Raw genomic sequence first — 12,176 nt, 5'->3', positions numbered from 1 at the left:
ACTCGTATCAATTTATGGTTCCGTGCTTGTTACCTATTTGCTTAAAACCACTTGCGTTTCTTTAGCGTGTGAGTATATATATATCTGTGATAATAATTATCCATTGATAATATGAAAGATAAATTATTTTTCTTGTATGCATGTTGCCTAAACGTTTTGTCGGACACTAAAACAATTCAAAGTTCCATATAAATCGCCAATAACGACTGAAAAGTGGTTTGAACATTTTATAACTTTACTTGACACTCCTGAACATGATTTAAATGAGGCATGAATATGTAATCTCAGAATTGTTTCAGACTTGCCCAAGACATTTTTTTACCATATATGGAACATGTATTTAATATACTGTAAGTAAGGCCACTTTACACGGTGCACTGGCGTAGTTATTCCATTGCATGGAAAAGGTTCGTCTCCCCGATCAATTACAGAGGAATAACATTGTTAAGTGTTTTTAGAAAGACATTTACAGCAGTACTAAATAATAGGTTAGCTTATTGGTCCAACGCTTGAGATAATATTGTGGAATCACACGCAGGTTTTACAACGCTATAGTAATATTGACAATATTTATATTTTACAAGCGGTCCTCCAACATTACCTGTCAAACAAAGTGGAAATTATATGAAATTATTGTTGACTTTTTGAAGGCATTGTCCTTGTATATAGACTTAATTAATAATGGAATATGTTAACAAATTATGGAATATATTTAAAATGACTTCGAGCTTCGCAATCTATTTACAAATGTGTTAAAGGCTTTGCTAGCTACTTCCCATACTTTTGAGTGTCCTTTAGGACAAAGACAAGGCTGTGTTTTAAGTCCTCTATTATTCACTTTTTTAACAAATGAAGTAGCAACTGGCTTCCTGTGCCAGTTCCACCCTGAACCTGTTTTTATTGTTATTTGCATATTGTGTTATCATGATTTCTGATATAGTGTACGAGCTACAAAGACGCATCAATGCTTTAAAATCTTGTTGTGACAATTACCGTTTCTGTGTTTATTTTGATAAGACAAAGGTGAGTGAGAATGGAGGAAGAAGTATGATGGACAACCCGCTTGTTTGTGTACCTATATAAATACTTAGGATTTACGTTTACTAAATCTATATCATGGTCCAAACATGTTAAAGATGTTCCCTTGCAAGCTAGAAGGATTCTATATGGTGTTTTTAAATGTGTGTCAATACTAAAACCGTTACCGTTTCTTTTATTCTTTCAAAATATTTGACGCAAAGACGAGTCCAATTTTACTTTATGGGGCAGCAGAATGGGGTGTAAATCGTGAATTATTTCAAGAAATTGAAACTGTACATATGTTGTCATGTTAGCGCCTGCAGAGTGTAAATCTACAACTGCAAATGATGTTGTTAGAGGTGAATGTGGATGATGCCCACTATATACGCGTTGTACAAGACTGTTGTGAAGCTTAATGTATGCCTGACTCCAAAATCAAATGTCAGAAAATTCAAAATTTCTTTCTTATATATGTGACAGTGTTTCATTTTATACAATTGATATTATTGTATGAAGCCTAAATCATGTGATGGGATTGTGACTCTAATTCACATAACAATTTGTTTCTACGAACTAGCAGTATTTTATCAATACAGTTATTGTGTGGATAGTCTAAAATAGTATACTGAAAGGTCAGACCGTCGAAAAGGTCATTGCAAACCAAAATAAGTATACTGTCGTGCAAAAGAAAATATACACCCATGCTTGATGGTGGTTATTAATGAAACAAACAAGAAATGGTATTCGATGGTGATGTATTTGATACAGGTATCTTGGTTGTGTTTGGAACCTTATATAAGCTTGCAGTGTTTCGATGACTGTCTTCAGCCTAGTAACGTGTTGATGATGTCTGTCCTGTTGTGGTCAAATATTTTGTCCGGCAGTTTATAATACTCATAAAAAAGTACCGCCTTGGTATTACTGATATGCCCTGGTCCAACGCTTGTGTTATGAAATCCTACAGCCGCACGTTGTTTCTAGTGTGAATCAGGCTGACGTCACTTTCAACACAACATTGCTAGACGCTATACATCACGAGTCCAAGCAGCATTATTTGAGAACCAAAACATATAGGTTCCACGTAGCCTCAGATTGGAACCTAACAAAAACACACGCGGGATGAACTGGTGCGACATCGTCATCCTGAACCAGAGACGGTGCAATAGGTACGTACACTACAGCCTGGGTTGGCTAACATTCCCCAACGTGTGATCAGTCCATTTCCTTCCGTAATGTCTTCATATTGGACAGTGTCCACTGCTGTCCTGTGTGAAATATGTCATCACTCATGTGTTCAGATGTGCAATAAATGTGTGACCCCCAACATCAAATATCTGATTATTTCAATATTTGCAGGAGGATATGGGAGATCGTGCACGTTACCTGCGTTAATGCAACTTCATCCTCATTCACACATTTGTCAGTTTTACAGTCACAGGCAGTCACATATAGTCACATATAATATAGTTACATGCAGTCACATACAGTCACAGAATCACATACAGTCACATGTAGTCACATATAGACAAATATAATACAGTTACATACAGTCAAATATAGTCACATGCAGTCCAATATAGTTACATACAGACACATAACTCACATGTACAGTCACAAAGAGTTACATATAGTCACATACAGTCACAGAATCACACAGTCACATATAGTCACATGTACAGTCTCATATAATACAGTTACATACAGTCACATACAGTCTCATATAATACAGTTACATACAGTCACATACAGTCACATACAGTCTCATATAGGCACATACAGTCACATGTAATGTAGTTACATACAGTCACATATGGTCAAATGTACAGTCACATTGAGTTACATATAGTCACATACAGTCACATAATCACATACAGTTACACACAGTCACATACAGTCACATATATTCACATACAGTTACACACAGTCACATAGTCACATATACAGTCACATATAGTCACATGAACAATCACTACAGTCACATATCGTCACATACAGTCACATACAGACACATACAGATACATAAGTCATATATACAGTTACATACAGTCGCATACGGTTACATATACATTCACATACAGTCATACCCAATGGGGTTAGACGTTGTTCGTAATATCAGTCACTGGTTGTCGGATCCAAACTCAATTATCTCAAATATACTCTGCCTGGTCGATATAGCTCACGCCGCGTATGTGTCTACCTGGCCGAACCATGCCAAAATAAATTGTTTGATATTAGGCATTACTTAGAAGCTGATGGATGACATACTTGACACAATTTATGGATGACAACTTCTTTAATTCTCTAAAAAGCGACATTTCGGTATAGATCCTTATACCGTTGTCATGAAAGACTCTCAGTCCATAAATAGTGTCTATTTTGTCATACCAAAATACGCTTTAAAATGTATTTTAAGCCTGCTGGTATCCATGGTAAACTGCGGTTTGGCACTATTGACTGATGGATAGTAAAAAGAACACAATATTTTCAATGAAGAATTTGTAACTGTTGGAAAAAGAATTCGTTTTTAATGTACTGAGTGAACACAGGAACGCATGTGCAATACACGTGGGACTTATTCATGTAAGATACTCTACTTAACAGTGAATATGGTTTTACGCCGCTTTTAGCAATATTCCAGCAATATCACGGCGGGGGACACCAGAAATGGGCTTCACACATTGTACCCATGTCGGGAATCGAACCCGGGTCTTCGGCGTGACGAGCGAACGCTTTAACCACTAGGCTACCCGACCGCCCCCTCTACTTAAGAAATAAACAACGAATCGGGGTTGTTTATCGTACAATATATCACTGAAGGGAAAATATCACTATAAGCGGCATAAGACTATACTCACCTTTTCACTCACTCTACTTCATACATCCACTGTTTTGCAATATAATATTTTGAATCACATTTCTGATATTGAGTGTGTGAGTGTGGATTATGCCGCTTGCATTACAGCAGTATATCTGTTATATCATTGCACGTTAGCTTCATGTGAGAGGAAATTAGTCCAGAATTGACGTAGTTCTAACGTTTTCCGCCTCCGTGGTTTAGTGGTAGAGTGTCCGCCCGGAGATCGAAAGGTCGGGGGTTCGATCCCCGGCTGCGTCATAGCAAAAGACGTTAAAAGATGGCACTTATTGTTACCCTCCCTGGCGTTCGACATTAAGGGGCTAAAACAGTATACTGTGTATGAGTACTAGGTATTTCAGGTTAAACTGTGGCATGGTTTCTCAGTGAGCTAACCCTTTAAATCGGCATAAGTCTGGACTGGTACAAGCAGCCACACACACACACACACACACACACACACACACACACACACACACACACATCCACACACACACACACACATCCACACACACACACATTCCGGGGTAGAATAGGACTTCAGCAACCCATGCTTGCCGTAAAAGGTGACTATGCTTGTCGTAAAAGGCGACTAACGGGATCGGGTGGTCAGGCTCACTGACTTGGTTGATTCATGTCATCGATCCCAATTGCGTGGATCGATGCTCATGATATGAATCACTGGATTGTCTGGTCCAGACTCTATTATTTACAAACTGCCGTCATATAGCTGGAATATTGCTGAGTGCGGCGTTAAACAACAAACCAATCAATCATATGAAGGTTAAACGCACTTTCGTTTGAATTAAATCACTTCCATTTAGAGCAAATACATTTCATAAGCAGCGCGACTTTAAAACAGAACATCTCCGAGAAGAGTTGGGTTAGCATTGGTCTTCAGCAACTAAATGGATCGGGTTAGTCGCGCTGGCTCGGTTGATCCAATTGTGTGGATCAATGATGCCAATCACTGGATTGTCTGATCCAGACTTGATCATTGACATAACGTCGTCATATAGCAGGAATATTACTGAGTTCGGCGTTAAACAACAAACAAACAATGAAACAGAAAGTCCATAAACGTAGTCGACAGTTACGATACGGAACGGCCATCGACCAGCAGTACACCATCATGATTTAACGTGTCCCCCAGACCAAACAATTTATTCCATTTAACGTTGTATAGTGCCCTGAGTGTTTGTTACATAAAGCGTACATCTGTGCTTTTTACAAAATGGACGCTCGAAAGCTACCTTCAACATCCGGGTTTTTTCACTCTTGCTAAGTACTTCCGGCCTCGTCAAACACTTGGCGGCACCCTGCATAACACTTTACCCATGCGCCAACCTCATATATACACTTAAAAGAAAGTAGATATGAAATACAAATCCTAAAACCAAATATAAGAACAACAAAACGATGCTAGAAAGTTTATATCTGTAAAACATAACACCAAAACACACCCAACAGTAGCGCCATACACGTGCGTAATGTGTCATTCCTGATTTGGACACATTCAAGGAAGATCGACTAATCTCTGTGGATCATTATTTCTGTCAATCTGCTTATCATACAGTTGTGATTTACTTGAGATGTAATTCATTGTTTGTGTTTGAACGAGCGACGGGCGCATCTGCAGCGCATGGAGCGTCCACTGGCTATTGACATGCTAGAAACTAGCAGAAATCAGCGTGCAGTGGCCAAAACTTCCAACGTTTCACAGTCTGTGATTAGCAGTGATTATTTGTGGGATGTTTTTTCAATATCATCAAAACTTGATCCTCAGCAAACTTTGTGTAGTATCGCTCCGCTACCAAACGATAACCACTTCCTTGCATGTACAACAAGAAGAACTGTTATAATCCATTAGTCAATTCTGTAATCATTGATACTACAGCTTCAAAAAGCCAGTTATTAATACGGTTTCACAAATGTTGGTTGGTTGGTTGGTTGGTTGGTTTGATGTTTAACGTCGCACTCAGCAATATTACAGCTATATGACGGCGGTCGGTAAATAATCGAGTCTGGAACTGACAATCCAGTGATTGATATCATGAGCATCGATCCACGCAATTGGGATCGATGACATGCATCAACCAGCGAGCCTGACCACCCGATCCCGTTAGTCGCCTTTTACGACAAGCATAGTCGCCTTTTACGGCAAGCATGGGTTGCTGAAGACCTATTCTATCCCGGAATCTTCACGGGTCTTTTACAAATGTAAGTTACCTCTAACAGATACTGCATTTACATAGTCAACAGGGCAGGACATGCAGTCACAAGACTAATGAAATATCTAATTCAAAACGTCAACGCCAGAGAATAATCAGTCTCGAATATCTTTGTTTGTTTGTTTGTTTGTTTAACGCCGCACTGGGCAATAAGTAATCGAGTCTCAACCAGACAACCCAGTGATTGATATCATAAGCATCGATCCACGCAATTGGGATATGATGAAATGCATCAACCAAATCAGCGAGCCTCTCGAATATCTGCCGAATCAGATTTCATATGGCGTTAAAAGGAAAATATGGTGCAAATTATTTGAATGAATTAGTGACGACATCAGGTGTTCGTCAAAATGGTAAGCATGCAATGCTCTAACGTCAGTACCAGGTTGTATTTTGGGGTTTTGATTTTGTTTGTTTTTCCACGCGGCACTCAGCAATATTCCAGCCATGTGACTGTGCTCTGTGAACAGTTGAGTCTATAACGACAAGCATAGTCTCCTTTTACGGCAGGCCTGGGTTACTGAAGACCTTTTCTAAACCGGATCTTTAGGGGTTGTAAATTCCAGTGCGTAAATATGTGTGTAAAGTCCATGTAACGGTCACAGTATGGGACAGCATAACATAGCATGTTGACACGTGATGTATCATTTTTACTTAAATTTTAATTTGTCTGAATGTCTACCATATAATTTCTGTAAAAACGCAGTCACGGGGGCAATAACAATAATTTTGGATCAAAGTGAGCTCAGTGTTCCGTCCTACAAAGCCATTTTAGCGTTATGACTGTAATAAGTCTACGTTAAAGTATTGTGGTTACGATCGTCTTAACACTTAGATAGGTCCGTGGAACTGGCCTTGGTTAACACGCTTAAAGTTATTGGATGTCAGATAAGTCCTATTCTTTTGTACACAAATCAATCAATAGATTTGAGAGTATAGCGAAAACCCACTGACTGCCTTGTACAATCTCCTTTAGGAACTTTCACATAGGACCACAAAAACAACATGATATAGTTTATGGTGATTGGTTAATATGACCGATATCCAATGTATATCAACTCACTGGCTCGTAGTGCTGGATACTGGTGTAAAATATTATCAATGCATGATGACCCCTCCATAAAAAAGGGTACAACATGTTACTTTATTTAGATATAAAAAGTTGGCTTCAAATATACTGAACCGCAAAAGAAACGTCACCCCAAGTAACATTGCATGGACAGTTGTCATTTAAATACCTGGGTAATATTTGTCAAAGTTTCTAAAATTTAACATACCTTGTCCGGAAAAAATGAAATTTGATGATAAAAAAACAAAGCAGATGACAATAAAACCGATCGACCAAACGCATCACGGCAACGGCCATGGTAACCCGATGCACGTGAGTTCCATGCAAATTGAAATGCACATGTGTTCCCCTATTTCATGCCCTATATAAATACACCCAGATCCGAAAACATGCATTCGTTATTGAATTGCTACCACATGCCAAGATTGACAAGAAATCAGCGACACCAAGACCTTGGACGATTGCAAGCTGGACAAACCGCCCGGCAAGTAGCCAATGCATTTCAAGTCCACGTAAGGACCATATACAGGCTCCAGCAACGGTAAGGACCACCAACACCACAGATGACTGACCACGTACTGGAAGACCAAGGGTCACCAACCGACGTCAGGATCGTCAAATTGTGCGACAGCATCTTCAAGATCGCTTTGTTACTGCTGCGGAAACTGCTCGACTGGCCGTGCGTCGACGATTGACGAGCGGTACCTCAACTGTCACAGGCCACACCGAGGACCCATTCTGACACCACATCATCGCCAGTACCGTCTTCAGTGGGTAACACAGCACTAGCATTGGCGCCACCAGCAGTTGAGAAGAGTCCTCTTCACAGACGAGAGCCGTTACTGCATTTCAACAGCAGATAGCAGAGTGAGAGTCTAGCGACGCCGTGGGGAACGTTATTTGGATGCTTGTGTTGTTGAGAGAGACTCGTTGGGGGGTCCGAGAATCATGGTGTGGGGTCGAATTGGTCTTGCACAGAAGGTCGGCCCTGTGGTCTTCCAGAACATCGGTCCAGGGAGAGGCAATGGTGTCACAGTAGCTCGGTACATTGATCAAGTCTTGGGACCACACGCCATTCCTCATTTGGCACGTCGCCGCAACCACGAGTTGAAGCATGAAAACGCCCGTGCCAAAACTGCGAGAGCAACAAAAGACTTCCACCAGCAGAATGGCATCAGAACCATGCAGTGGCCTGTCCTCAATCACGATTTAAATCCCATTGAGCACCTGTGGGACGAGATTCAAGGACGGCTGAATGACGTCCGACCAAGGCCGACAACTACAGCTGAACTATGTCAGGCGTTCCTCAGAGTGTGCTCAAGTGCCTATGGCCTTCATCAACCGCCTCATCCATTCCATGTATCGACGTTGCACGGCAGTCATCAATGCACATGGCTGACACACGAGATACTGACTTGTGATGCCATTTTCTCAGAGACTAGTGTTGTGTTTCACTTTAAGAATATTTAACATTTTAATTTTAACCTTGATGATCAGTTTTGCCAAGTTTCATCTTTTTGATATGTCTCAAAGTATCATTACAGTGTTTGGACAAATACCAGGTGACGTTTCTTTTGCGGTTCGTATACTAGATATCTTCTTTTTTCTCATGGTTTTAATTTTATTTGAATGTCACAAACAGTTGGAGATAAAAACATGTTCAATAAGAACGTTAATGGATTGTGCTATTAATAGTTTGTGAGTGAGTACGGTTTTACGCCGCTTTTAGCAAAATTCCAGCAATATCACGGCGGGGGGACACCAGAAATGGGGTGCTAATAATGTTTTATCAAAATTGTATATCTGCTATTATAACAGTTCATGTTATAACCATTATAGATAATTTAAAAGTTTGTTAGAACCAGAAAAATATCTTTATGCAATTAGCGAATTATAGCTTCGAAATATTTTAGTGGAGTTTAGAGGTGGACTATTACGGTTGAGATAAAATGAATGTAGATGGCAAAAAAAATCGATATATGCATGAGAAACTGTCCTTTATGTCATCGAGGTATAGAGGACGAATTTCATTTGCTACTTGTATCTGCAACTTTTGATGCCAGCAGAAGTAAATATCTACCAAAGACATGTATAACTAATGTTAGTATGCATACATTTAAAACCATAATTGCCACAGACGATACAGAACAAAATAAAATCAACTTGCCTGTTTAATTATCATGCGTATGAAAGAAGAAAGTATTTGTTAAACAATGTTTCAAATTATGTATGTTGCCTCTACCATTCTTGTAAACTGTTATTTGTATATGGGCTTATGGCCTTCATACTGAATAAAGTATTGCTTGCTTGATTGATTGCTTGCTTGCTTGATTTATTGACTGATTGACTGATCTGCACATTTGATTGAATTCGTACAAACGATCAATGTTTTTGTCTGTTAACACAAATCTAAAATTGTAGAACAATTTTCGACAAACCATTGCCGCCATTAATCACAGTCATATAACAGGTTGATATACGACATATATTACAACGGTTAGGAATGAAAATGGTCTTTGAACAGTTGGGCGTAGTCTCTCTTTAAACGCCTGAAGTAAACACACAACACTATCAGTAGGACGCTAAAACGAATTCTGCTTTTAGAATACTTCTTGTTTCAATTTTCGTGAAAAAAGTTAATCATCTAAATTAAATTATATATCTTACCCGCTCCATTGAACAGAGTGTCTAACAGCGAGAGCCAGCATGAAAACTACCAATACACCCGCAGCCATTCTGAATGATCATTGGGGTGACGTGTTTGGGACTTTATACGCTCTAACAAGGAAGTTGGTTTGGTTGGTTGGTTGTTTAACGCCGCACTCAGCAATATTCCAGCTATATGACGGCAGTCTGTAAATAATCGAATCTGGAACTGACAATCCAGTGATTGATATCATGAGCATCTAACCACCCAATTGGGATCGATGACACGTATCAACCAAGTCAGCGAGCCTGACCACCCGATCCCGTTAGTCGCCGTTTACGACAAGGGTAGTCACGGCAAGCATGGGTTGCTGAAGACCTATTCTACCCAGGAATCTTCACCGGTCTAACAAGTACATTAGCATGATTTGTTATCTCAATCTTCGCAGTTCAACATGAGAACAGATCCTGTCATTTATACTAAAACCTTAACATGCTGTTTCATTTAAATAATTGATTCATGACGACGATGAGTATGCTGATGATGATGCTGTATGAAATAGTGTGTGTTTGTGCAGGGTGGGGGGTGGGGGTGGAGGGAGGCTATTATCCATATTATGAATCCGTGAAGGGGTCGGGTTGGGGGGTAGGGGGAGCAGCCGATCCTTGCCAATAACGTGTTTATATCATCGTGCGTTTAACCATATATCGTGAGTTGATATTTTCAGGACTTTCAAGATACCATATGTTCTACACATACATATATGTATGGAATATTAATTAAAGGAAACATGTTATGTAACTTCATTTGTTAATTATAATTAGTCATTTCCCATCACATCAGGAAATATGTACCTTCTAACACATGAGGTTGTTTAGTCCACAATGGCACCAAAGGGCGGAGGGCGGAGCACAGTGGGTTTTTTAACTTCCTGTGAAGCGACTTACCTTGTTTTGGAGGCGAACTCTTTTTATCCGATGAAAACGGTATCAAGTAAAAAGATAAGCTAAGAAGCCTAGTCGTTAAAGCGGCTCTTTCTCTCGCCTTGCGGTTAAAACACCTGGTCCACTCTGCCTTCTCAAATAAAATATGCCAATTAAAAGTGAGTTCAATCTTACTCCACTAACTTAATGTTTACTACATTGTGCTAAGAGTTAGAACTCTCTCTCTCTCTCTCTCTCTCTCTCTCTCTCTCTCCTCTCTCTCTCTCTCTCTCTCTCTCTCTCTCTCTCTCTCTCTCACCAATCCCACCCCCCACCCCTCTCTCTCTCTAAATTCGTTATAGCTCTCATTGTATCACCCGGGATATATGCGCCTCCGGCTCGTGGTATAATTCCTAACGCGGGACCAATAAAACCACCTATACCCCACATTATACTGCTTCCAGGTAAATTGTAAGTCACTTCGCTTCACATACAACATTCCTAGAAACCCACAGAAAGACACACACACCACGCTGAAGAGAGCCACGCCACGTCAAGATTTTCAATCAATACAAGTTTTGTTTGTTTGGTTTGTTGTTTAATACCGCACTCACCAATCTTCCAGCTATATGACACCGTCTGTAAATAATCGAGTCTGCACCAGACAATCCAGTGACTGATATCATGAGCATTGATCTACGTCATTTTGGATACGATGACATGCATCAACGAAGTCAGCGAGCCTGACCCTTCGACCCCGTTATAATTAGATGCCTCTTTCGACAAGCACAGTCGCCTTTTACGGCAAGCATTTTTTGCTAGAGACCCCGGATCTTCACGGGGCACAAATAATGCAAGACGATACTCGGATATTTTCGCGCTAAAGATCATCTGACAAGTAGAACAAATGTGTCATGGTCACGAAAACACGAACGCATTAATAAAAAAAGAACAATTACGTCGCGTTGGTTCGGAAAGTACATAACCTTAATGTTACGTACTACAGTGGTATCTGTGTCAACCGGACTGTGACTAATCCGGAAATTAATTGGTTACAAACATGGTGGAGAGAAAAACACATCAACGTGTAAGTGAATTGAATTTAAATTGTTTGGCTCTTTTCGGTAAAAGTTAACTGCCTGGTTTGAAGCAGTGACCGAAATATATCCTGCCTCAAAGAAAAATCACCTTTTTTATTAGTATTTCAGTTACGGTGGGGGTGAGGTGAAATGGGGTTTAACGTCGCGTCCAAGATTATTGCACTTATATAGCGACGTACGTGTGTGTGTGTGTGTGTGTGTGTGTGTGTGTGTGTGTGTGTGTCTGCTTGTACTAGTCCGGACTGATGCCGATTTGTAGCACACTGTTATACCATGCCGCAGTTTAACATGAATACCTCAACCAGACATACTGACTCCGAGCCGACCGGTCC

General features: G+C 40.1%; 1 protein-coding gene across 2 annotated transcripts in view; it reads right to left on the bottom strand.

Annotated features, from left to right (window-relative positions):
* LOC125371639 overlaps positions 1-9,924 on the bottom strand; it is a 38,070-nt gene extending 28,146 nt beyond the window's left edge. For both annotated transcript variants that reach the window (XM_048388018.1, XM_048388013.1), the window contains exon 1: positions 9,842-9,924. In XM_048388018.1, coding sequence (XP_048243975.1) covers positions 9,842-9,909 — 68 coding nt within the window. In that variant the 5' untranslated portion in view covers positions 9,910-9,924. The remainder of the gene's footprint in view (positions 1-9,841) is intronic.
* Between the last annotated feature and the right edge of the window lie 2,252 nt (positions 9,925-12,176).

Source organism: Haliotis rufescens, unplaced genomic scaffold (genome assembly GCF_023055435.1).
Source record: "Haliotis rufescens isolate VD_foot unplaced genomic scaffold, xgHalRufe1.0.p SCAF_10, whole genome shotgun sequence".
Taxonomy (NCBI): domain Eukaryota; kingdom Metazoa; phylum Mollusca; class Gastropoda; order Lepetellida; family Haliotidae; genus Haliotis; species Haliotis rufescens.
The sequence above is the reverse complement of the archived record's forward strand: the minus strand, read 5'-3'. Positions and strand labels throughout refer to the sequence as shown.